This window comes from Onychomys torridus, chromosome 3, assembly GCF_903995425.1.
Source record: "Onychomys torridus chromosome 3, mOncTor1.1, whole genome shotgun sequence".
Taxonomy (NCBI): domain Eukaryota; kingdom Metazoa; phylum Chordata; class Mammalia; order Rodentia; family Cricetidae; genus Onychomys; species Onychomys torridus.
Window position 1 is genome coordinate 140796894 of NC_050445.1, and position 23491 is coordinate 140820384.

The 23491-nt window shown below is 42.9% G+C and overlaps 2 protein-coding genes across 3 annotated transcripts in view; one reads left to right on the forward strand and one right to left on the reverse strand.

The window, feature by feature from the left end:
- Nucleotides 1–9965, reverse strand: part of Ndufa9 (NADH:ubiquinone oxidoreductase subunit A9) — a 28044-nt gene extending 18079 nt beyond the window's left edge. The window contains exons 1-5 of the mRNA XM_036181421.1: nucleotides 9891–9965; nucleotides 7202–7372; nucleotides 6754–6851; nucleotides 4832–4923; nucleotides 3200–3341 (exon numbers count right to left, since the gene is read on the reverse strand). Of these exons, the coding sequence (XP_036037314.1) occupies nucleotides 3200–3341; nucleotides 4832–4923; nucleotides 6754–6851; nucleotides 7202–7372; nucleotides 9891–9939 (552 nt within the window). The 5' untranslated portion in view covers nucleotides 9940–9965. The remainder of the gene's footprint in view (nucleotides 1–3199; nucleotides 3342–4831; nucleotides 4924–6753; nucleotides 6852–7201; nucleotides 7373–9890) is intronic.
- Nucleotides 9966–10035: 70 nt separating this feature from the next.
- Nucleotides 10036–23491, forward strand: part of Akap3 (A-kinase anchoring protein 3) — a 29044-nt gene continuing 15588 nt past the window's right edge. Inside the window, exons 1-3 of one of the 2 annotated variants that reach the window (XM_036180226.1) lie at nucleotides 10036–10402; nucleotides 17466–17576; nucleotides 20576–20671. In XM_036180226.1, the coding sequence (XP_036036119.1) occupies nucleotides 20576–20671 (96 nt within the window). In that variant the 5' untranslated portion in view covers nucleotides 10036–10402; nucleotides 17466–17576. The remainder of the gene's footprint in view (nucleotides 10403–17465; nucleotides 17577–20575; nucleotides 20672–23491) is intronic. The other variant, XM_036180227.1, reaches the window with a different exon arrangement.

Consider the following 23491-nt stretch of genomic DNA (forward strand, 5'->3'; position numbering starts at 1 on the left):
GGCAGTGACAGTCACCTCCCTTCACTGTCTACAGAACCTGCCCACCTTACAGACTGTCCACATCTGTCCCCCTCTCTTCACCAACTCCTTCACTCGATATATAAACAAGGAAGAGCCTCTACCCTTAAAAAGAAAGGCAACTCCACCACAAACTCCTCTCTCCTGCCAAGCCAGACAGAACTAAGCCCAGCCACCCTTGCTGCGCCACCACCAAGCTCCAGCTCACATTTCACTCACTTTACTCTGGATTCTGCTTCAACAACTTCAACATCTGATCTGAAACTATTTTTGATAAGATCACAGATGTCCACAGACCTGCATTGCAGTCTGGCTGTTGGATGACACCCACAGTGCCTCTTCCCTCCTGGGATGCAGGCTTCGGTAACACTGCTCTCTTCTGACTTCCCGTCTACCACATGTCCACGTGTAGCTTTGGGACCTGTAAGTATCCCTCCTCCACCATACTGTAAGCACTGGCATGCCTCTGGCCCATTCAGACTCTCTTCTCAGTCAGCCTTCTTATCCCTTCCTGTTCTTCCACAGACAGGTTCTGCTGACTCTCAACTCTTATCTCCAGCACAGATCTCTCTTCGGAGCTCCAGGGCCACAAACCCTCAACAAGTGGGACACTACTGAAACCCAAGTCCAAAACTTGGCCCCTTGCATTCTCTCAAGTAAAACAGTCCCTCTGAATCTGTGCTGACTTTGAATGTCCTAGAGAGTAGAACGGGCACCACATTGGTCAAGTGTTGTGTTCTTCTGAGGCGGCTGCTGAGAAGCTGGCTCTGGGGGCAGAGCTGACTCCCCGGCCTCCCCAGGCACAGCATGTTGATGTCAAGTTCTTTTCAAGCACCCCTTTCTATGTCAGGCTGGACCTTGGTTCTGTAATGGGAGATGGGAAAACAGCAGCACCTAGAGGTATTAAAGCAGTACGTCCTCAACAGCAGCTAGAGGACCACCGTTTCCAACAGAGACTACTACTGTTTCTCAAGATGTAACAGTGCCCTGCAGTGGGAGAGAAGCCGGAAGCTCATGCATGGAGAATGCTCTGCTCGGGCTGGAACTCTCCATCAGGAAGTCCCAAGTGACTCAGCAAGGCTTCCCCAGTCATTTCTGCCAGAGACTACCAGAGCTCAATCTGCTGCTGTCTGTCCTTTTATTTGGAACCTCCTTTCAGGGGATGTTCTGCTCCGCCTGGGTCTAGAGCATAGTCAGAAACTCTGGCTGACTGTCTCGAGAGGGCTTCCCAAGTCAGTTTCTGCTGGATGTCTGTCTGTCTGTCGGCCCTAGTTTGGTGATGTTGCTTTTGTCTGCTCTCTCCCTTGGGTTACTCCAGTCATTCCAGCTGGACTTTGTGACCATCTGATTGGATGACATTCTGACATCCACCTGCTGCTTCCCTCCATCTGCTGTACTTTTGCTTGCTATATTCTGAATAAACTCACTCATTCAAAACAGAAAGCACAGCTTCCACAGATGATTCTCTAGATCACACAAAACATAGAGTTGAAAAGTAGTGACATCCAAGTTCTACCCCAAAAGATTCTGCTTTAGTTGGTCGGGGGTACAGAGCGGGCACTGGAGTTTTGAAAATCTCCCTCAGTGATTCCAATGTGTGACTAAAGCTAAGGATCACTGCCTAAATCCTAGCCCCACTCAAGAGTTCCCATCTTACTCAGCTGCAGGTGCCTTAAAGCAAATACAACATTCCCAACCCTCCAGCAGCTGTGACGTCAAGTGACACAGTGAAAAGCAGCAGCCATGCTACTGTTTCTTCCTCCAGTGTAATGGGGTGTGTGGTCTAGATGAGCTGGAAGCCAGTCCTGCGGCTATGGGAGACAGTGCTTATAAAAAGAAAGTCAGAGCTGAGAAAAATCCCAGGAACAAGCTACAGGCTTGACAAGTGTCGCCACCAATCATGGTGAAGATTACCCAGTGCTGGTTTTAGATATGTGAGCCTATAAATTTCTTTTATGTTTATATCCAATTTTCCTTAAAAGAATTATTATTTTTTAAATTATGTGAACATGTGTGTTGAGAGTGGAGGTTTAGGCACATGAATATAGTGCCTGGGGAGGCCAGAAGGTAATACGAGACCCTTTGGAACTTGAGTAACAGGCAGTGTTACTCATGGGAACTCAGGTCCTCTGCAAGTGTAGTACATGCTTTTAACTGCCTGTCAATCTCTCCAGCCTCTTACACCAAATTTTCTGATGCTAACAATTAAATGCTACTAGCCACAGGTGTGGTTCACTTCCGCCACCTCAGTATTCCTGGCTCCTGTGGCACATCTTGCTACTCTACAAAGCTTCATGCACTGGGATCGTTTTGCCTGGTGGACTAGAAACTTAATGGGGGCTAGGATCAGATCTGCTTGGTAAGTGACTGCATGAATTTACAACAAAAAAACTAGCGCTCAAAAATACTTTTCTCAATAAATATATACAATGGGTCAAAAACCTGGAGTCATTATCAAGAACTCTGCTATCCTTGTCAGGTGGCACAAGACAAGCTCCCTGTGGCAGAAGACAAATGCTCACGGACGGGCCCAGACACTAATGAGCCTGGTCAAAGAAGACACTTTCAGTTCCAGATGGCCTCAGTCATGGTGGCCAATCCCAGACTCCAGTGTTTGCAGGAGGAAAGTTGAACTATGCGAAGAGCATCTTCACTAGCTCTGTCTATTCCTATCATTCCCAGCCTTCACACTGCCCAAGTGGGATTGCAGAAACCTGTGACTACAGAAGGTTCAAGAAGGAAAGAGGGTCCCGTCATCACAGGTGGTGACCCAGGCACGTCTCCTTTGGCAGGAACCACACTCTACGTTTCCCAGTGTTTGCTGAGTCTCTCTTATCAGGTCTCCCCCCAACCTCAAGCGTCTGCAGGCAGGTAAACTGATCTACCCATACTTGAAACTCATCAACAGACCACTGGACCAAAAGGTCACAACATGTGTACAGAGGCTAGAGCCACGGTTCAGGGACAGAGCAACCTGCCTAGCAAGGCCAAGGCCCTGGGTTCAGTTCTCAACATCAAAACCAAACAAATTAAAACCACAGCACAAGTGCACCTGGTTCTAGAAGGCCAACGAGAAACCCTCTGGCTTCTCAACACATGGTGGAGAAACACTTCCCACTCCATTAGTTTCCAGAGCACTTCCGTTGGCCTGTGGAGCACCTGCCGAGCTCCCAGCACTAACCTTGCTTCTCAGGTACCTAGAAGAGCTCTTCATACTGGCATTCAGGTGTGAAACATGAATGAATCTCTCGACCCCAGCTTCCTTGGACAACTGAGCTATTACTTGAGGAATCTTCACGAAAACATCCTCAAAATCAAAGTTTCTGGAAGAAAGGGAAGCAGTTAAGGATTCAAGAAGATTCAGAATTTCAAAGTGTTCTACACTCTTTGGTTTTCATGACAGTATTAGAATTTGTAACAATTAAACTTTTAAACAGTAATGCCTTAACTTTAAGCCAAAAGTAATTTCGTTCAAGGTTTCCAGCCCTGCTTACTGTCAATACACTTAGCTAAAGGCTTACTTGAAGTTATAATCCAGCATAGGAAGTACTTTACATTCTCAAGGAGTCTTGAGGCCATGGCACGTCAAGAAAACCTGACTGTTCTAGCTAGAGGGAAGCAGGGATGTACGGGGTCTGGAAAGGGACTCACTTCTCATCGAACTTTGTTTCCCTAAAGGGGAAAAAAAAAATCAGTCACGGCTGAGCCTGGTGGCAAGGACCTATATGCTGGCTACTTGGAAGCTGAGGCAGGGGGCTCACAAGTTCAAAGCTAGCCTGGGCTACAGAGTGAGTCAAGACTAACCTGGGCAACTTAGTTGAGATCTTATCTCAAAATTAAGAAGAAAAAGAGGACTAGGGATCTAGCTCAGTGGTAGAACACATGCTTGGCATGAGTGAGGTCTGAAGTTCAGTCCTTACTATTGGGAAAGAAGAAAGAAAGGAAGAAGGAAGGGAGAGATGGAATGAAGGAGGGAGGGAGGGAGCTGCGTCACAGTTCAATATCTAACATTAGTTGAATGACTACCCTGTACAAGTCACTGTGCTAGTCCCTACTGGAGACATAAGGTTGAAAGAACCCTGTAAGTCATCAAAGAGTTTAAACTATTTAATGAAACAGGTGCACTTAAAAAAAAAAATCTTAGTCAGACATTCAATTAATGCTAAAGGAAAAAAAAAGTGAGAAAAAAGGACTATGAAAGTATAAGATTAAAACATTATTTGGCCCAGTGTGGTAGCACACACCTATAGTTTTAGCACTTGCAAGGTAGAAGAGAATAACTATAAGTCTAAGGCCTGCCTGGGATACACAAGACCCTGTCTCAAAAGACAAAATAATAAGAACAATAAATCATTATTGATAATCCCCATAAAAACTAAACAACATTCAAATCAATACTTACACCGTTTTCAATTAATGATGCAGAGGCAATCTAAAACATTGGTGAACAGTGGGTCAAGCAAATCCTACATCCTAACTCTACTCCAGATTGACAGGTTCAAGCAGAGTCAACACTAGTCACTGTCAAATTCCCACCAACAACCACACTGACATGATGATCACCCCCCACCCCCACATCCACAGGACGTGCTGCCAATGGTCCTAGTCACCTTTATTGATGGTATGACTGAAACTGACATGATGATCACCCCCCACCCCCACCCCCACAGGACATGCTGCCAATGGACCTAGTCAACCATTATTGATGGTATGACTAAAACTGACACTATAATCCCTAGCACACAGAAGTCCCTGGTAAATGCCACTGAACCCTAAGACTTATGCAAAGTACACAGGAGAGACTAAGACTTGCCTGGTTTCCCAGTCGCGCCCAATAAGATTGATGACCACATTGCTGTGCTGCACTGCTCTCTGGATAGAATCTTTGTCTCTTGGATCCCATTCCTACAAGAGCAGGAACCAATCAGATTAAAACACATGGGGTACACCTCAGCACTTGCGGCAACTTTCAGAAAGGTCATCTGTGGTATGGTTCCATTTCAGAGAGTCCACTGATTTTAACAGATGGAGCTGATGTCTCAAATTCCTTACTCACTCTCCCACTCTTCCTAGACAAGGCAGTAAAAGTACATGTCATTCACGAAATCAAACACTAGAAAGAGGAAATTCATCTTTAATGGTGTATATTTAGTGGGGCATACTGGGTCTTACGAGGCCCAAACTGACATCCAGCTCAGAGGCCAATGATGTGGGCATAATAATTTTTGTTCCCCAAGAGTGCAAAGAAGCATGATTTGGGATGTAAGGAAACCTGGGCACCCACCACTGGAGATGGCCAAAAGGAGCAGCACAGAACTAGGGAACTCAGGACGATTTCCTTATTTCTCTTCTTTCTCTCTCTCTCTCTCTTTCCTTCCTTCCTTCCTGAGCTACTTCTCCAACCTCTAATACTCTTTATAATATCAGATCTATTTTAAAGACATGAAAACAAGAATGAAAGAAATGCAGTGTCTTAAACTTCAAGTTTCTGTTGTTAATATTGCTTGGGTCTTACATAGGCCAGGGTAACCTGGATCGCCTCCTGCTCTCCATTGCTTGGACTACAGGAGTACGCCACCATGCCTAGCTCTTGCTTGTTTGTTAAGGTGGAATCTCACTCTATTCCTGAATGGCCTAGTGCTCACTATGCAGTCCAGGCTGACCTCAAACTCACAATAATCCTCCTGTCTCAGACTCCTAATTTTCATTTTAGTATAGAAAATTTTGTTCTTTTTTTCCTAAGATTACTTAATCCATTAGTCACCATAGGAAAGTTTATGAGTTGAGCTGAACACCTACGTGATTTACAAGCAGCTCATCATCATTGGACAACCAAAGAGCCCACACAGCCTATCATTCCCTTACAGAGATTAGGAAGAGCTAAATCACTCTTTAGCGCTCTGGCAACTCCTGGCCTAAAAAGCCTAAAGACCAAAGGAAAACAAGATGGGATGCCGAGAAAGGACTTTCAGAGCTAAATTCATAGCAACTGAACCAAGTTCGGAAACTTCTTCCTTGGGATGCTATTTGTAAAAGCAGCTGTACTCATACTATGAGGCATGCACACAATCCTAAATTTACTACTTTCAGAGTCTTCTACTGGCCACAATTAAAAAATAAACACAAAACCAAGAGAAACTCATGTTAATATTTTATTTCTCCCATTACATCTAAAATATTTCAATATGTAATAATGAGAAACAAGAAATATTTGCTTATGCTGAATGTAATTTTTCATATAGTATTTGAAATCTGTATTTTGATCTTCTATTACATCTCAGCTTAAACTAATGACAATTCAAGTGCTCAAGTAGCTACACAGGGTTACTGTCTACCACACAGAAGCACCTATCTAGAGCAGGGTTAGCAAATGAGAGCCAACAGACCATGTCTAGCCTACAACCTCGTTTACAGAATAATACAGGAGCACAGCCATATCCATTCATTCACATCCTGTCTAAGACTGCTTTCGGGCCATAAGAGGAGAGCTCAGCAGCTCTGATAGAGATTCGATCATCTGCAAATTGTAAATATTCATTGTGTAATGTTTTACAAAAACAGTTTGCTGATGATCAGACTAGGGTCTGCTTGCTAAATAAGATCTGCAGGATCCTAGGAGAATTGAGGATGCTCTTGGTCTGGGGTTAAACTACTGCTTTATTACACTGCCTCATACCCCTAACAACAACCTCAGAAATTACATTAACAACTCCAATGTCCATTATAAAGGCTTACCAGAAAGATAATCTGGCCCAGGTCACCCATGGGGCGAAGGTGCATGGTGTCATATACATCACAACGATAGGGTATGATTACTTGTGACCCCATTCGTCCTAAAAGATGAAGTGAAACAAGGATCAGCATCAACATAATATGGAAATGTCACACAATAGTGACTTATAAAATATTAAATTCTAATATGATAAATTAATTTAATGCTTAATAAACATATATTCTGGTATACTAGAGATGCCATAACTTCTTCAGGGTCTTTTATTCCCATAATGTCCTATAGAGAAAGCATGAATGTTCTCTAAATGCAAAGGCAGATAAAATTTATATAAAGCTAAGATAAAAGTAACTTGTAATATCCTTAAAACAAAAACACATGGCTCAGAGTCTTAAGTGGGGCAATCTTAGTTCTGGGCAATGGAGCACATTGAACTAAAAGAATCTGACTTACCAAGATGGTTGACCACATACCGTCCCAGGAATCCTGTTGCTCCAAACACAGTGGCCACAACTCCACTGACAGATGAGCGGCCACCTTTCCCATGAGGCATGACAGCATGATGAAGCTGGCGATGGGGTGAGCCACGAAACACAGATGTGGCTGCTGCAATAATGGCAGGACCTTCAGGAAAACACCAGAGCCAGTAAACATGGCACATGTTACCATAAAGCAACCAATAAATACGTTTCTTTCCTTAGAAATTTATAATTTTACTTTGTAACAGTACCTTAGGGACTTAAGTACCAACAACAGTAAACACAAATTACTGTAGCATAAATCCACAGGAAATATACAAAATTAGAAAGCAAATACCATGTCGTATGGGATATATAACCTTAAGCCATATTATCATAAAAAAAGGACTTCTGGGTAAAGTGTTTGAGAAAGATTTTAAAGGGGCATAACAGAGACTAGAATCCCATGAGAAACACAGAACATACACAACCAAGTAGAAGTAAAAATGAGTAAGACTGGAGTGGAGAGATAGCAAAAGACTATCTGGACAGGACTGAAACTTGATGGCAAGTGAGAAGTAAAGGTGATGATGTGGTTGGAGACAGAAGACTCTTGGCATCTCAAAAAGGAAAAAGAAAAAAAAAAGTTGGAGAGTTAACTCAGTTGGTAAGGTGCTTGCTATGAAGGTGTGAAGTTTGAATCCCTGACACTCATGTAAGAGAGAAAGAGAGAAGAAAATCCTGCCAAGCATGGTGACACTCATTTGTAATCCCAGTGATAGGTGAAAGAGAGGCTGAGACAGGTGGATCCCTAGAGCTCAATCAAGCCAATCTAGCCAAATCAGTGTCTTCAAATTCAGGGAAGGATTCTGTCTTAGACAGACAGGTAGATAGATAGACAGACAGACAGAGATATACAGACAAGGTGGGTAGCGATTAAGGAAGACACCAGACATTGACTTGTCCTTCACATGCACACATATTCACATGTATCCACATGTAAGTATATCCACATATAGATGCTCCTACCCAAATAAATACACATATAGAAAAGAAGAGGATAAACAAAAGGAGCGCAGTTTAGATGTAAACCACTGAAAAGCAATTTTTGGTGAGGGTTTGGTGAGAATGTAGTAAATTAGTACAACGAGAGAGAAGCAGGCATCCACAACAGGACACCACCTCACCCTAGGGCATTGGGCTGGTGTTATCCACTGTTAAAAACTGAAGTTTTTGGAGACAGGCTATCATTCTGTAATCCAAGTTACCCTAGAATTCCCTACATAGTCTAAGCTGCCTTTGAACCCACAGTGATCTTCCTGCCTCGGCCTCTCAAGTACTGAGATTGCAGGTGTGAGCTACCATGCCTTTCTGTTTTACATTCCTACACTAAGTGTTCTTTGATGTTCAACCAGTAAATAAGAAAAGACTGAGGCACAGGGACTGACTCCCCAGCTGACAGCTGTTGGACTTTCCCTTGCTGCTCTGATCACCCCAGAGCAAAAAGACTATCAAACAGCCATCTACCCTCACGGCAGCACCAGTGGTCCTGCCTATCCCACGATGCCTTGAGAAACCTACAGGACCAAAGCTGATTGCCTTGACTCCTGAAAGCCCCACTTCAGCCAGGCTACTTGAAATGGTCTGTACCAGACTTTTATGCTATCACAGCTTAATTCTAGATGACCCTGCAAACATTTCCACCTAGGCCAGAGTATGAGCACAGAGGGCCTGCTGTGACTGGTACTAAAGAAGATAGCAATAGGCTGTGATTGCTCCAAACATCTCTTCTCTGCCTCTCTAGCATGGCTCATTTGGTGAGTCTCCCCAGAGACACTTCTGTGGTTTTCCCCTGTAGTGTAGCAAAGGGACCTAATAAAAGGCTTCTTCGGAGTAGCCATTTCTGTCTGCTTTCAGCAGTATGGGCTAAGTTGGTAACACGAAGAAAGAAGCAGTAGCAATGGCGATGGAAGAGGCAGTGTCATAGGGCTATCTGACTCTCTGGTTAGCAGCTATTGGAGTCTCTCTCGCTACCTCCAAATTGGCTCTTTTAAGTGATTCTGACATGAAGCAATCTTGACAGCGAATGACATTCGGTCATGAGTAAAATACACCCTGGAAAAGACATAACTGAAGCCGGCACGTTTGCAGGGTGGAGGGTGAAAAGGCGGGGAGGTGTAACGACTGAATGCAATATTTTGGAAGAGCAAATGCATGTTTTCCATTTGAGGGCTGAGACCAAATGCAATCACAACAGAAAAGTAAATAAATAATGCCGCCCAATTCTAAGCTATCCTTCACTTTTCTGCGCTTTTAGCTCTCAACTCATTCTCCACAAGCATTTCTCTCTGCTGCAGACCCTAGTGCCACAACCTAACAGTCTCCATCTGTAGAGAGGAGGTTTTCCACTGCGATTACTATCATGAAGCCAATCGATGTCCTGCTGTCCGACCCCCTTTTCCTCCCTGAATAAGTATTTCCCTTGACCTCAACCTTCCTAACAATCTCCGCACTATCTCGAGCCTTTAAGTGCCCAGGTTCTCCTCGTCGTCCCCGCCGCTACTTCAGCTTTCCATCCCCTTCTCGAGTGCACAATTTCACACAAGAACCAAGAGTATGAGGAAGAAAGGTTAGGTTCCCGTCACGGAATCGGGCCCCGAGCGGCGGTGCCCGGGGACACTTACGTGACATTGGTAGCGCTCGGACAACCCGGGAGTGGACGGCGGTCGCCATCTTCTCCCACAATGCCCCACGGCCGCAGCTTCCGCCAACTACGGCAACAACGCGGGGCCAAACGGTATCTCACGGACCTCTTTGCGCAGGCGCCAACTGAGAACGGAACTGGCGGGTACCAGGTTGTCTACTGGGAGTTAAAGCAGACTGGAGGAGAGAAAAAGAAAAGGAAGGGGAAAACAGAATCCTTGTTCTGGAATGAGCTGTGAAGATCATTATATTGCTGGGGAGTCTGCATGCAAAATGGCCAGCCTTCAAAGTCCAACACTTGGAGGACAGTTACCAGAAAGTGTCGGACAACTCTGCGGGGTAGGGACTGGGGTAAGGAGGAGACGAGGCCCTGCACTCGCCAAGTTGAAGGGAGGAAAAACTGAAAAAGCAAAGCGAGAGTCTGCACAGAGTGCACAAGTCGGGGCAAGAAATAGGAACGCAGAGGTGCCCTCCTCCACCCCCCGCTACCAAAGTAAGTGCACGTGGATGCCGTCCAGAACATCCTTTCTTTGGGACTTTAGTGCTCGCTGTTGCAGTTCATAGAATGCTTACTTAGATGTCTACACGAATTCAAATCTGCTGATAGGTGACCTCTCCAGAGACTTCTGACCTTTCCAAGGTGGTGATCAGTCCCCGTGATATATTCATATGAATTTTGGTTGGCTGGGGTTTATGTGTTTGTTTGGTTTTGAATTTAATTTATAGAAGCGCACTGATCACTACCTGTCCTGTGAATCTGAAAGATCTTTTTTGGAATTTTCGGACAGAGTTTCCTTATGAAGCCCTAGTTGGCTTCGAACTTGTGATATTCACAGCACTGCTTCAGGCATGAGTCGCCATCTCGGGCTGATCTAGGGATACATAATGGATTTGAAACGTGAACCTCCTGAAATGTGATATAAAATTGCAAGTAGTGCTTGACATTCAGCACTTTTTCTATGGTAAAAACTGATGGTGGCGGTTGTTTGTTTTTTTAAACTGCGTCTCTTTGAAAATCTGTATAGTTCTGGAAAGAGACACCTGGAGCCTGAGGCTATTCTGAAAAAGTTAAAGCACTTGCATTTTAAAATCTTTTTCAGGATGTGGTGGTGCATGCCTGTAATCCCAGCTCTTGGGAGGCAGAGGCAGGAGGACAGGGAGTTCCAGGCCAACCTAGGTGACTTTGTCTCAAATTTAAAAAAATTTAAAACTTCATCCCAGTCAACCTTGATATACCTGAGTAGAAGACAGCCAATAGTGAACTAAAGTTCCCAGAAAGAAGCTACAAGTATACTGAGTGTCCTAGAAAGGCCGACTAATAGATTAGAGCTTTAATGATAGTGGAGAGGATGGAATATTGCAGACTCAAAGCCAGATTATCACGGCCCATCCTTAACCTTCTAAATAGCCATTTATTGTCCACCTTTGTGTGTCCTAACATCATTGTGACCATCGCCTGAAGCCTTTGGGGATGTATCAGGTGACCACTAGATTTCACTGACCCGGAGCAGGAATGCCATCAGAGAGCAACTGAGGTCTGTCCAGGGTGTCCTGATTTACTATAACCCACCCACCTGATGCTTCTGCATATGTATCTAAAAAGTGTTTATTTGTAACTCTCTTTGTTCTGTTACTACAAGAACTTTCATTATTGGACCATGGAATTTAGGGTAAACTGGATTTGGTCATTCATATTTGGCTCCATAATAAACTACCTTTTGTCCCCCTTTGAGGTGAGCTGGTTTTTATATGGTCACAGTCACCCTGTGAAACATACCTCGGGCTTATCAATAACCTGCCTAGTTTGGGGGAATCATTCTAGACTTGGTCATTCTTTTAATGTTCAGCAGTAATAGTGTCCGTCGTTCGCTTCCAGGAGGAAAGTGTGTGTTGCTGGGATAGGCAGCTGACTAGCAGTGAGCAGGGACTGCTTGTGAGTAGGGGTGGAAGATCTGTATGCTCCCTACTGTTGTTTACTTTTTGCTTAAGGTACCGGGGGCGGGGGCTGAAATCAGGGCACCAGACATGCAAAGCAAGTGTTTTAGTCCTCTTTGTACTTTGCTTTGAGACAGTGTCTCACTGAGTTGCCTTGACCTTAAACTCTTTGTAGCCAAGGCTGAGCTTGAACTTCAGTTCTTCTGAATAGCTGAGGCACTGTGATTATAGGTCTACACCGCCAGATCCAGCTCACCCTACTATTTAAAATAAAGAAGTGTCATTTCCCAAATTGAGTCTAAAAGAAACCCTTTAACTGCACATCTCAGTAATGCCGAATTGCCTTGCGTTTCTTGGCCTTATCTTTCTTGAATCAGAACTTATAATTTGCTAATGCTTGATTTCAGATTGATATGAGTATTAACATACTTTCCAAATTCTGATAGATTGACAGACCTCACCCCCTTTTGCAGCTGCCTTGTCTCCCTGTGTGGTGATTGTGTCACTTAACATCTCTGCATCAAGCGCTGCTGCCTCCTGCTCATACTTTGGGTATCAAGGTGATGTCAGAAGTGAAAGAGCACTAATTAATTTTATACCCAGATATTAGATCCATTTTTCAGTTCAGTACCTAACTGGGAAAGGAACACTTGCTACTTGCCTCAAAAGTTTAGCCTTGCTGGGTGGTGGTGGCACATGCCTTTAATCCCAGCACTCGGGAGGCAGAGGCAGGCGGATCTCTGTGAGTTCGAGGCCAGCCTGGTCTCCAAATCGAGTTCCAGGAAAGGTGCAAAGCTACACACAGAGAAACCCTGTCTCGAAAAACCAAAAAAAAAACCTTAGCCTCATGTGACATAATGATAAAAAGGACCTACATCAGCTGCAAAGCGCCGTTGGCAAGTATGTCTGTTCAAGCTTCAGGGAAGTACCCAGTGCAGAGTGCCTGAGCTGGAAAGGCTCTGCAGAAGCCAATATGCTTTTTTTTTTTTTTTTTTAAAGATTTATTTATTATGTATACAATGTTCTGCCTGCATGTATGCCTGCAGGCCAGAAGAGGGCACCAGATCTCATTATAGGTGGTTGTGAGCCACCATGTGGTTGCTGGGAATTGAACTCAGGACCTCTGGAAGAGCAGCCAGTGCTCTTAACCACTGAGCCATCTCTCCAGCCCCCTCCCCTTTTTTTAAAAGATGAAAAAGTTCAACAATAAAAAGATAGTTGACAAATAGCTTTATTGAAGGATGCTAATAACCAACCAGCTACTTTTGAATCTGTTAGGGTTTTTCAGTTTGGGGTTTTTATTTGGTTAGGGGTTTTGTGGGGGAATTTGTTGTTGTTTGGTGTGTGTGTGTGTGTGTGTGTGTGTGTGTGTGTGTGTGTGTGTGTGTTTTAGGTTATCTTCATTGGAACTTTTTTCCTTGGTGGCTCATGCCTGTGATACAGTCAGCAGCAACAATTATAGAGACATAGTCCCACAGTTAGGCCATGTCACCAGCTTTCACACACACACACACACACACACACACACACACACACACACACACACGAATTTCAGGCTGAGCCAGTGTGAAACAGGATCCTCTCCTCTGCTGCCATCTGAATTTGTTGGTAATACTCTGCTGTTTGTTTTAAATGGAATCCACTGGCATGATTTCCCTCCTGAACTCCCCTATCTCAGACACTCAAAGAAGTGAACTAATAGGAAGAAGCGAGCCCAGTCCTTCTAACTAAATGTCGGTGCCATTGAGTGTATCTCCACTCCTCTTATCCTTTTGAGCACTCAATCTTAGGCAGCCTCACATTGTTGCTATAGGAACAGTGATGTCACCAGTTGCAATTCTGATGTCACTCCCTAGTCCCAACAAGGAGGAGGTGCATGGAAGGCTGGGGGAGGAAACAAGATCTTCAGCTGAGCAAGAACATCCCAGCATCTTCATTGACTTTAAAAGTATATTCTGGAATCTTCTGTGGTTCACTATTCCAGAGCTACAGAGGTAGGAAAGCCCACTGGGTTGGTAGAACTGCCCAATTTCTGATCCCCCATGGTTAGAAAGGAGAAGCGATGGATAGCTTTTTTATTTCCAACTTAGCTTCATGATTCAGCCCTGCCAGTTTTAATTTCATCTTTGAATACTGTGGAAATAAGTGGACTCCTTCAGCAGCATTCCACACACTATTCCTCCTCCTCAAGTCCTGAGTTATGTAGGGGTTTGACCTGATATCCCAGGCCATCCCTTTGGAGGCCCGAGGGACTTACTCCTTTCTCTCCTCCCAGTGTGATGTTGAGAGTAGAGCGTTGCTTGCCTCCAACTATGTGGTCTGGCTAATTCCCATGCTCTTTTCTCTCCTGTGCACTGAGTAAAATCATGCTGGTATAGCCGAGTCCAACTCTTACCCATTGAAGCCTCCCATTTAAAAAAAAAAAAAAAAATTGAAGCTTTAGTTAGGCAGCAGAGCACTGGGAATGGGCAAGCTATTTGTAGCTCATGGAAAAGCATCTATATGAAACAAGAAGGTACTATTAAGGGACAGTAAAGCTAGAGGCATGCCACATGAAGGCTCAATGAATACTGAAAAGGCACATTCCTAATTTCTTTGGTAAAAAAATCAGTTGAAACTCTAACGTCAGTGTCAACAAGATTTGTTGGGTTTCTACAGTGTTCTAGACAAAAGAGCAGACAGAGGAGGAAGATGGTATGGAGACTAAGACATTCATCCATATTAAAATGAACACTACAATTTGGTTGAAAGAGCTTCAAGATGTGACCAGATATGAAGCGACCCCATAAGAGCCTCATTTATATAGCCTACAATTTAGCTTTTTTATGAGTTTAGCGATCTTGAGAAATTAGGAAATGGGTGTTAGGGGGTGGTGTTTTCAAGTAGAGTTGTGGCCTGGTGTAGAGCAGGCCTGCCTCACTCAGCTCTCGGCTGGCATTCACGGTTTGCACTCCTCCTCAGTTTGAGGTAATAATCACTTTGACACCCCACCCTCATCTTTTGGTCTTGTTTTTGATATTTTTTTTTTCCTCATAACTGTAGCCCCGGCTTCTTTAGACCTCACTGTATAGTCCAAGCTGGTCTCAAACCTGCAGCCACCATTCAGCCACAGCCTCCAGTGCTAAGATCCAGCTGTCTCTTTGGCATTTGTGTGACGTTCATACGTGTGTGAGAGAAAGAACATGTGTGGAGAGGTCAGAAGTTGACATCAAGTATTTTCATCACTTCTTCTCTCACTGACCCTGGAGCTTACCAGTTTGGTTAGGTAACCCCAGTGCTGGAGTTACAGATGTGAACCACCACACTCAACTTGTTAGATGGATGCTGGAGATGAAATTCAGATCATTGTGGTTGTATGATTATATAACAAGCATTTTAGTAACTGAGCCATCTTCCCATCCCCCTCACTGTGTGTGTGTTGTGTGTGTGTGTGTGTGTGTGTGTGTGTGTGTGTGTGTGTGTAGGTGTAGGTGTATGCCCAGAGACCAGAAGAACAATAGTGTGCTGCTAATCTCTCTCTACCTCATTCCCCACTAAACCTGCAGCTAGGCTGGTAGCCAGAAAACTAGCAAGCCCCAGGTTCCTGTCTCCGCCTCCCCCCACTCCCAACACTGGGTTGGAGTCACAGGCACAAATGAGCAGTCACATTTAGCTTTTGAGTTTCTAGTAGAAATTCAAACTCAGGTCTCCTTGCTGCTTAGCATGTACTCCTGCTCCCTGAGCCATCTCTCCAGCCTCACTTTGGAATTTTTAAGGAACATTTTTAGTCAGTCCTTTGTGACCACAGAAAATGCCAAATCTCCCAGGCTGTTAACATAAAGAGCTAGAATAGCTAGCTAAAGAAAGAAGTCCATGGGTTCTAATCTTCTTATTCTGGGCTTCAGTTTCCCAATCCGTAAGGTGACAGTATGAATTAATTGAAAAATAAATGACATTTACATTTTATATATTGACTTGTTTTCCTCTGTTGATTTAGTAGATAACGTAGAGCTGTGACTCCAGTATATTGTTACATTTTGATTTGTTTGTTTGTGACAAGGTCTCACGCTGTCACTCAGGATGGTCTAGAACTAGCTGTGTAGCCCCGGCTGACAGTATCTCTGCTTCAGCCTCCTGTGTGCTTGGATTAAAGGCATGAGGCATCACATGCGCCTCCAGTTTTCAACTTACAGATGCAGTATTCACCTGACTCCCTTAATCTTTTTAGATCTTCCTTTATTGTGGGAATGTGTACATTAATTTCAAAATCTGAAAAGCTTCATGGCTCATGTGTGTTATAGCAGCACTGGGAGGGAGGCAGGAGGATCATGAATTCAAGGCCATCCTCAGTTATATAAGGTCAACCTGAACTATAATGAGTTCCTCTCTCAACAACAACAACAAAAGGCAAGAAAGTTTTTTTTACAAGCCTATGTATATATGCCTCTTCCAGACAACTTGGGAGTTTTAGCTGACTAAAACAAACTTTATGTTTGCAGACAAACATACAGAAAATAGACTAAAAACTCTAGAATATATGTAAGCTAAGAGTTTGCAAGCTATACTAAACTAGTAAAACATTTTCTGTGAAAAGAGTAATGAACATTTGGGCTGTTCCTTTCTTTGCTTTACTGGAATAGGAAGATCTGACCATAAAGTAACTTTCTGTGGTAAACTTCTTGCTAAGGCATTGGATTTTAAAAAATCAGAATATATGGCTTGTCATCATAACTCATTTGAGCAAGCCATTTCTTTTTTGTTCCCAGGTTCTCCAATTTTAAGAATGAGCTGCCTGGAATTACAAATGGGCAGGACTTGTGTAGTCACTCTCTGAACAGGAAATTACTAAGCACCAACTGGAAAGGTACTAGCTATTGCGAAGGGTACCAAGATGAGTAAGAGAGTTGCCTTGTCTTCATGAAGCCATTTAATAAAGCAGACAGGATACATGTGAACACTTGACATGTTAGGTAGGATGGGAATCTGAAATGACTTATGGTAGAGACTTGGATGGAGAAGCCGTACTTCAACTAGGAACTTAAGAAATTGGTCATGGATAGGATAACTGTGGCTTGGGCTCAAGTAGGGATGAGATTTAGAGGAACGTCTTGGAGGTATGTGTACAGTTAATGCTCGGTAGATCTTCCAAGAAAAAAATGCATTAATGTCCTCTATTAATGTCTCAGAAGAGATAGACTAAGAAAGTTAGTTGACCTGGAGACATGGTTTATGAACTCTCTTTATGAGAACATATATTTTTCTCAAGTCTGAAAAAAATGCTTACAAAATGTTTTGAAATCCAAAAATTCCCCCATCCCACTTGCTTATCTTCAAGCTTCCAAGTGAAGTGTGTGAGATTAATCAATTATTTTCATCATTAAGTAAGCCATTCATTTAAGAGCAGATAATAACAATAGTCACTTAAGAAATCATTGGCCAAAAGTTGAATGATTTGTTGTTATCTAAGAACTCTTCGGAACACACCAAGAGTAGTATGTGGATCCCTCCCAGAAGTGTCCATGTTACTTTGTGCCCCTCACTTCTATGTATACATGAAAATAAGTCAGAATCATCATTCGGCAATAAGAACAGTGGGGTCCATGTGTAAACTTAGTAATTTTTCTCTGTGTCTTTCTTTACAGAGTCCTTATATATTACATGGCAGGAGGGGCGGGTAGACTTAGGGATAGTGAAGACACCAACAAAGCTCATCTGGAGTCTTCCTTGTATCTCAGAACCCATCCTCAGTAAGAGTAAGTGACTTACTTCTTTGCGCTTAATTTATATCTGTCTTAATTGTAGTATGTAGATAGCCTGAATAAGGCAAAGATTCTGTTGATATAGTTGTTCTCTACCAGATGCAACCCACTTAGATGAAATATAAACTAGAGATAAAAAGACCATTGTTTGTGGATCTTATACTGTCAACATTCTAGGTCAAGCTGCTACTTAATCTTGCCTTTCTTGGCCAAATAGCAGTACTGTTCATCATTTTTCTTCATGCCCATGACACAAAGCATAAGAATATGTATAAAGGGGTGTGACTCATGAATACAGCACTTGCCTAGCATATAAGAGGCCCTGGACTCCATCTCTGGCACTACTATCACAAATAAAAAAAAAAAAAAAAAGGAACATGTATGTATAATCATGAATTACTGAGAACAATACATGGTTTAACTTCATTGGCATAAACTTCTTTGCAAAGGGAACAAATTATTAAAATACAAAATCAAAGATTAGAAAACCTTCTAAATTATCTGTCCTACTTTGCTTTCTGTCACTGTGGTAAAACACTGACCAAAACCAACTTGGGGAGGAAAGGGTTTATTTCTTCTTACCGGTTGGGTGGAGTCTCACCTCAAGGGAAGCCAAGGAGCTTGAAGCAGACACCCAGAGGAGTACTGCTTACAGGCTTGCTCAGCTACATGTCTTATATAATCCAGGCCAATCTATCCAGGCATGGTACATCCCCCCAGTGAGCTGGGCCATCCTATATTAATTACTGATCTAGAAAGTGCTCCATAGATTTGCCTCACAGGCCATTCTTGTTGTCCATCAGAATCATCCAGAAAGCTTGTGAGAACATTTAAAATAAGATTTCTTTATTCCATGTATTTGGGGGAAGGGTTACCACATGCCATAATGTGCATGTGGAGCTCAGAAGACAACTTGTAGGAGTCAGGAATCTCTTTTCACCACATGGGCCCTGGAAATTAAATTCATTGTCAGACTTAGTGACAGATGCCCTTTACCTGCTGAGACACCTTGCTGGCCCCTTATAAGAAATCTAAGCCTAAAGTCCCTCAATGCAAAAACCATAAGAAGGGAGATTTTTATTTAAAATTTTTATATTTCTTTCTCTTTCTCTCTATAGATAGATAGATAGATAGAATTTTTTTTTTTTTTTTTTTTTTTTTTTTTTTTTTTTTTTTTTTTTTTTTAAACTAAGAGTCATACCCAGGGCCTTCCACAGGCTGGGCAAGCACTCTACTACTTAGCTACACCCTCAGCCCTAGGTTCAGTTTCTTTCCACTCTTGAGTAATTGCATGAGTTCTTCATTTTGGAAAATCCATTGTTTCCTCAAATAATCTCTGTCATCTGGATGAGTATAGAGACAGTAGAGTGTGAAAATAAGAATCTCTGTGAGAACAGAAAACAGCTCTTGAGTGAATTTATATTTTTATTTTCCTTTAAAAATTATCCATAATCTTCCAAAACAAAAGCAATATGCCCATATATTTGTAAACGTTATTATTTTCTTCTTTTTATATTTTTATTTATTGTGCGGGTATGGCGGTGAGGCAGGTACACTCATGCTGTGGTGCTTGTGTGACAGTCAGAAGACTTGTGGGAGTCAGTATTCCTTACATTATGTGGGTTCCAGGGGTCAAGTTCAGACCATCAGAGTCGGCGGCAGACACCTTTACCTGTAGGCGTCACCTCAGCGTCCTTCCTTTTCATTACTTCTCATCATGTGGTGGGTGACCTTTGACTTATGTTTGTTTCCATCTTGAGCGAGGGTGCATGCCCCCATGTCAGCCAACATCCTTTCAAACAAGTATTTCCGGTTAGTCAGATGAACACCACTAAAAATTGCTATGCCTTTCAGTCAGCTGTTTGTGATCATGATGTCTGCTTCAAGCAAGATGTTGAACTTTAACGGAATTTTAAAGCAGTATTTTTGCTGTAATCCAAATCTAAAGATAGCTGTGTGTTTCGTGAGAATGTCAGGATGTTTGGGGTGGTGGTGGGGAGTTGTGCGTCTTATTTCATCTTACCATTGAAGGGTATGGATGGGAGCCGCATTTGTAATGAGCTAGGGAATTTTCGGTGTGGAGCCTAGAAGGGGAAATTGGGCATGGGAAAAGAAAGTAAGGGCAAAGAGACCCTTCTTGCCACTTCAGGTTGACATCAGGATACGAAAGTCGCTATGGTACTGGGCTACATTTTCAAAGACTACGACATAGAATGCCAGGTTTTGAAGAGTGGATGAGACTAAACAAAGATGATTTGGATTAAGGATTCTGAGGGAGGCAATGAAGCATCAAGGGTTAAGAAAATGGCCAGCGACTGGGGGTGAAAGAATTAGTGGCTGGTAAGGGCCGGTGTCGTACGTAGAGGATGCCAGGCAAAGTGAATCTCAGCCTGCTAGCCAGAGGACCAGGTTGCTGGTGGCGCCACTGCTGAAATGAGAGAACAGAGCAAAATGTTAAGAGGGCTGTGAAAGGACGCATTAGCCACTAGCGCATCCTGGACACGGGATCACGGAATCTGAGCATCTCCCAGCATCCTCAGCTTACTGGAGAGAAAATGACCTCAAGGAAGATTACTAGTGTAAGTTAGTGCTCCAGAAAGGGATGAGAAACAAAACTTCTTCCATTGTTAAAAATTAGCTCATGTAGACAGAACAGGCAAGGAAAAAGTAAATTAATCCATTTGGTCACATTAGTTTTGAGTGTCTACTGAAAATCAGAAGGGGGGTGTTGGTAGGGAACAAAGCAAGACACAGCTGAACAATACAGGCATCAGCTTCTTCTCTAGAGATATAAACACGTTTGAGAAGTTGTGTTGCAGGTGAGAGCTGAAGCTGATGATAACTGGTTGAGTGGGCTGAAGTAGCTCTTTCTAGAGGTCTCTGTGGAAAGCATGGCTCCTGCCCCCTATATCTCTGCCATTCTCTTTATTTCTCCTACTGTTCATGTAACCTTTTGATGATTTTTCTTTTTCTTTTTCTTTTAATGCTACCAGATGGCAGATAGGGTTGACTGGTTACAAAGCCAAAATGGTGTATGCAAAGTTGATGTCTATTCACCTGGAGACAACCAACACCAGGACTGGAAAATGGTAAGGTCTCCTTCTTTGGCAGCACTAGGTAGGGACATTTGGACTGTCGTCAAGAGCAGCCTTATTCCGACCTTCATTTTGAAGGTGGTTAAAATGACCTCCTGTAGAACAAAAATTTTCCATCTACTCCAACAAATTCTGCAGCTTATGATATTTGATACTTTAGTTTTTAATTATGTGTTGGCGGGGAGTGAGGGGGGGGTTGGCTTGAGCATGTGAGTGCAGGTACCCCAGAGGCCAGAAGAGGGTGTGATTCCCCTGAAACTGGAGCTGCAAGCAGTTGTGAGGTACTGTGTGGGCACTGGAGACCAAACTCTGGTCCTCTGTAAGAGCAGTACTTCTGTGCTCCTAACTGCTGAGCCTGCGTTTGATACTTAGTGGAGAAATATGCTATGATTAATAAAAAGTATGTATTACAATGACAACATTTTACGTTTTAAACAACCACTGATTAGTAATGTGCCTGTGGGCTGGTGAGATGACTCGGTGGGTGAAGGTGCTTGCCATCAGCCTGGCCCCTGGAACCCACACAGTGGAAGGAGAGGAGAACTAACTCGGGATAAATTGCCCTCTGACCGCCACATAAATGTTGTGGAATAAACCTTGCTCCCAATCAGTCAGTGTAAGAAATATAATAAATGTTTCCAAGGTTCATCAGAAATAATTCCTGAAATTCGGGATGTCTTAAAATTCTGAGAGGTGGGCTGGAGAGATGGCTCAGAGGTTAAAAACACTGACTGCTCTTCCAGAGGTCCTGAGTTAAATTCCCAGCACCCACATGGTGGCTCACAACCATCTGTAATGAGATCTGGCGCCCTCTTCTGGCCTGCAGGGACAAAAAAATAAATAAACAAATAAATCTTTAAAAAAATTCTGAGAGGTTTAAACTCCCCTCTCAGGCATTGCTCCTTGGGTGTTCAGTAAGCACTTATTAAGCCCTTGGTGGAGAAGGGGAGTGGGGTGGCTCTGTATCCGTCAGGGTTCAATAAGAAGATATTAATAAATAATAAGTAAAAATAAAGTAATGATAAACCACACCTATGCTTTAATCTTTAAAAAATGTTTCCTGAGAAGAGGTAGTATGTTATTGAAAGATACAAGGGAAAGACTTCAGGATTCTAGAAGTAAACATAGAAAGTAGCTGTTAAGCTGAAACTCTCAAGAGCCCTCAGTCAAGGCTGTTTGGACACAGATGGGCCAGGGCACAGCTCTCTTCTCCCTCTTGTAGCCATGCAGTGCCCTCTGCTAACAAAGGCCACTGCCCAAAGAGAGATGCTTAAAGGAGTTAATCCAGAGTCACAAAGCAAGATGAATTTGCACTAAAGACCATATGTGGACCTGTACAGACAGCAGGTTCTGGTATCAGAAACATCTAAACAAATTAGACAGAATTCTCTGTTTTTGAAGTTCTTGGACCAATGAGATGGCTAAGAGAGTGCAGATGCTTGCCACCAAGCCTGATGACCTCAGTTCATGTCCCAGAACCCACATGCTGAAAGGGTGAAGACAAGAACTGTCTCCCACAGTTTGTCCTCCTTCACACTCACACATGCATCTACACACACACTGCAACACAAAATTAAAGATGACGTAATCCAGCGCATACATCATTATATCCTTGCTCAGAACACTAACATTTGCCCAATACATACTTGCATGTAATGTCACATGACCCATCTTCTTTTTATACCAAAAATATTTTCTTATCAATAGGAGCCAAAAACCTTGAGAAATATTCATAAGACATACAGACACTCATATCAAATTGCCAAAGACCCCCAAAGTGCCTTTGTTGGATATTTTATCCACCTCTGCCCTTATTTGTAGAGAAACAAAATACAAATCAGATCCAGTTAAATAAGACAAACAAAACTCCAACACCTTTCACTAAGCAAGAAGTACCCTAGGAGATTCAAAACAAAACTAAATTCTGCCATAGTGAACCTTACCACTCATGGGAAAATATACTTATAATGTAAAGCTTAAATATAATTTAAGACATGAGTATAATTTGATATCAGTCTGGCATTTGAAGTTATGTAAATAACCAATGGACATTAATAAAAAAAAGCAGTTCACGGTCATTTGCCAAGTAATTTTCTGAACAATAGTGTTAGAGTTTAAATAATGGGTCACTGCATGCAGGACACAGTGGCATACCTTATGACTGCAGCACTCAGAAGGTCGAGATGGAAGATAGTTGGATTAGGGATCTTTAACGAGCCAGACACGGAAAAGAAAAGCAGGGCTGGGAAGTCAGTTAGCATAAACTAAGCTACTGCAGCATGCCATGACCAAGGGGAGAAACTAAACCCATTCATCTTTCTGTGCGCTCCGTCATGGGCATGAAACTGTCCTGGTTTTGAAAAGGGGAAAGAGTGGTTTGGCATTCTCCTGGCACACAGCTCAGGGTACTATTGAGTAAGAAGAGGGGTCCTGTAGGAGCAGCAGACTCTTGACAGAAGGGAAAGCAGAGTGCTTGTCTCAGGCAACTCAGGTGATTTTGTGTTTCCATCAGTACATGCATGCTAGAGAGTTCTAAAAGAGCATCTCAGAAGCAGAACCAGGTAGCATATATAGTGTAGAGAATACATTGCATTTGGACATAGATGATAGACAAATCTATAGTTTTATAGTAAAGCACAAGTTTGTTTTTTTTTTTGTTTTTTTTTTTTTTCTGCAAGTCTCTTCCATTCCACTTGGATAAAAAGTAATACCAACCTCCAGGAAGAATTGTGCTGATCACAGCAGGAGGCTGATCACATCCATGTTGGCCTGACTGCCTCATGGCATTGGCTTTGCTGGGAGTTCTGAGGAAGC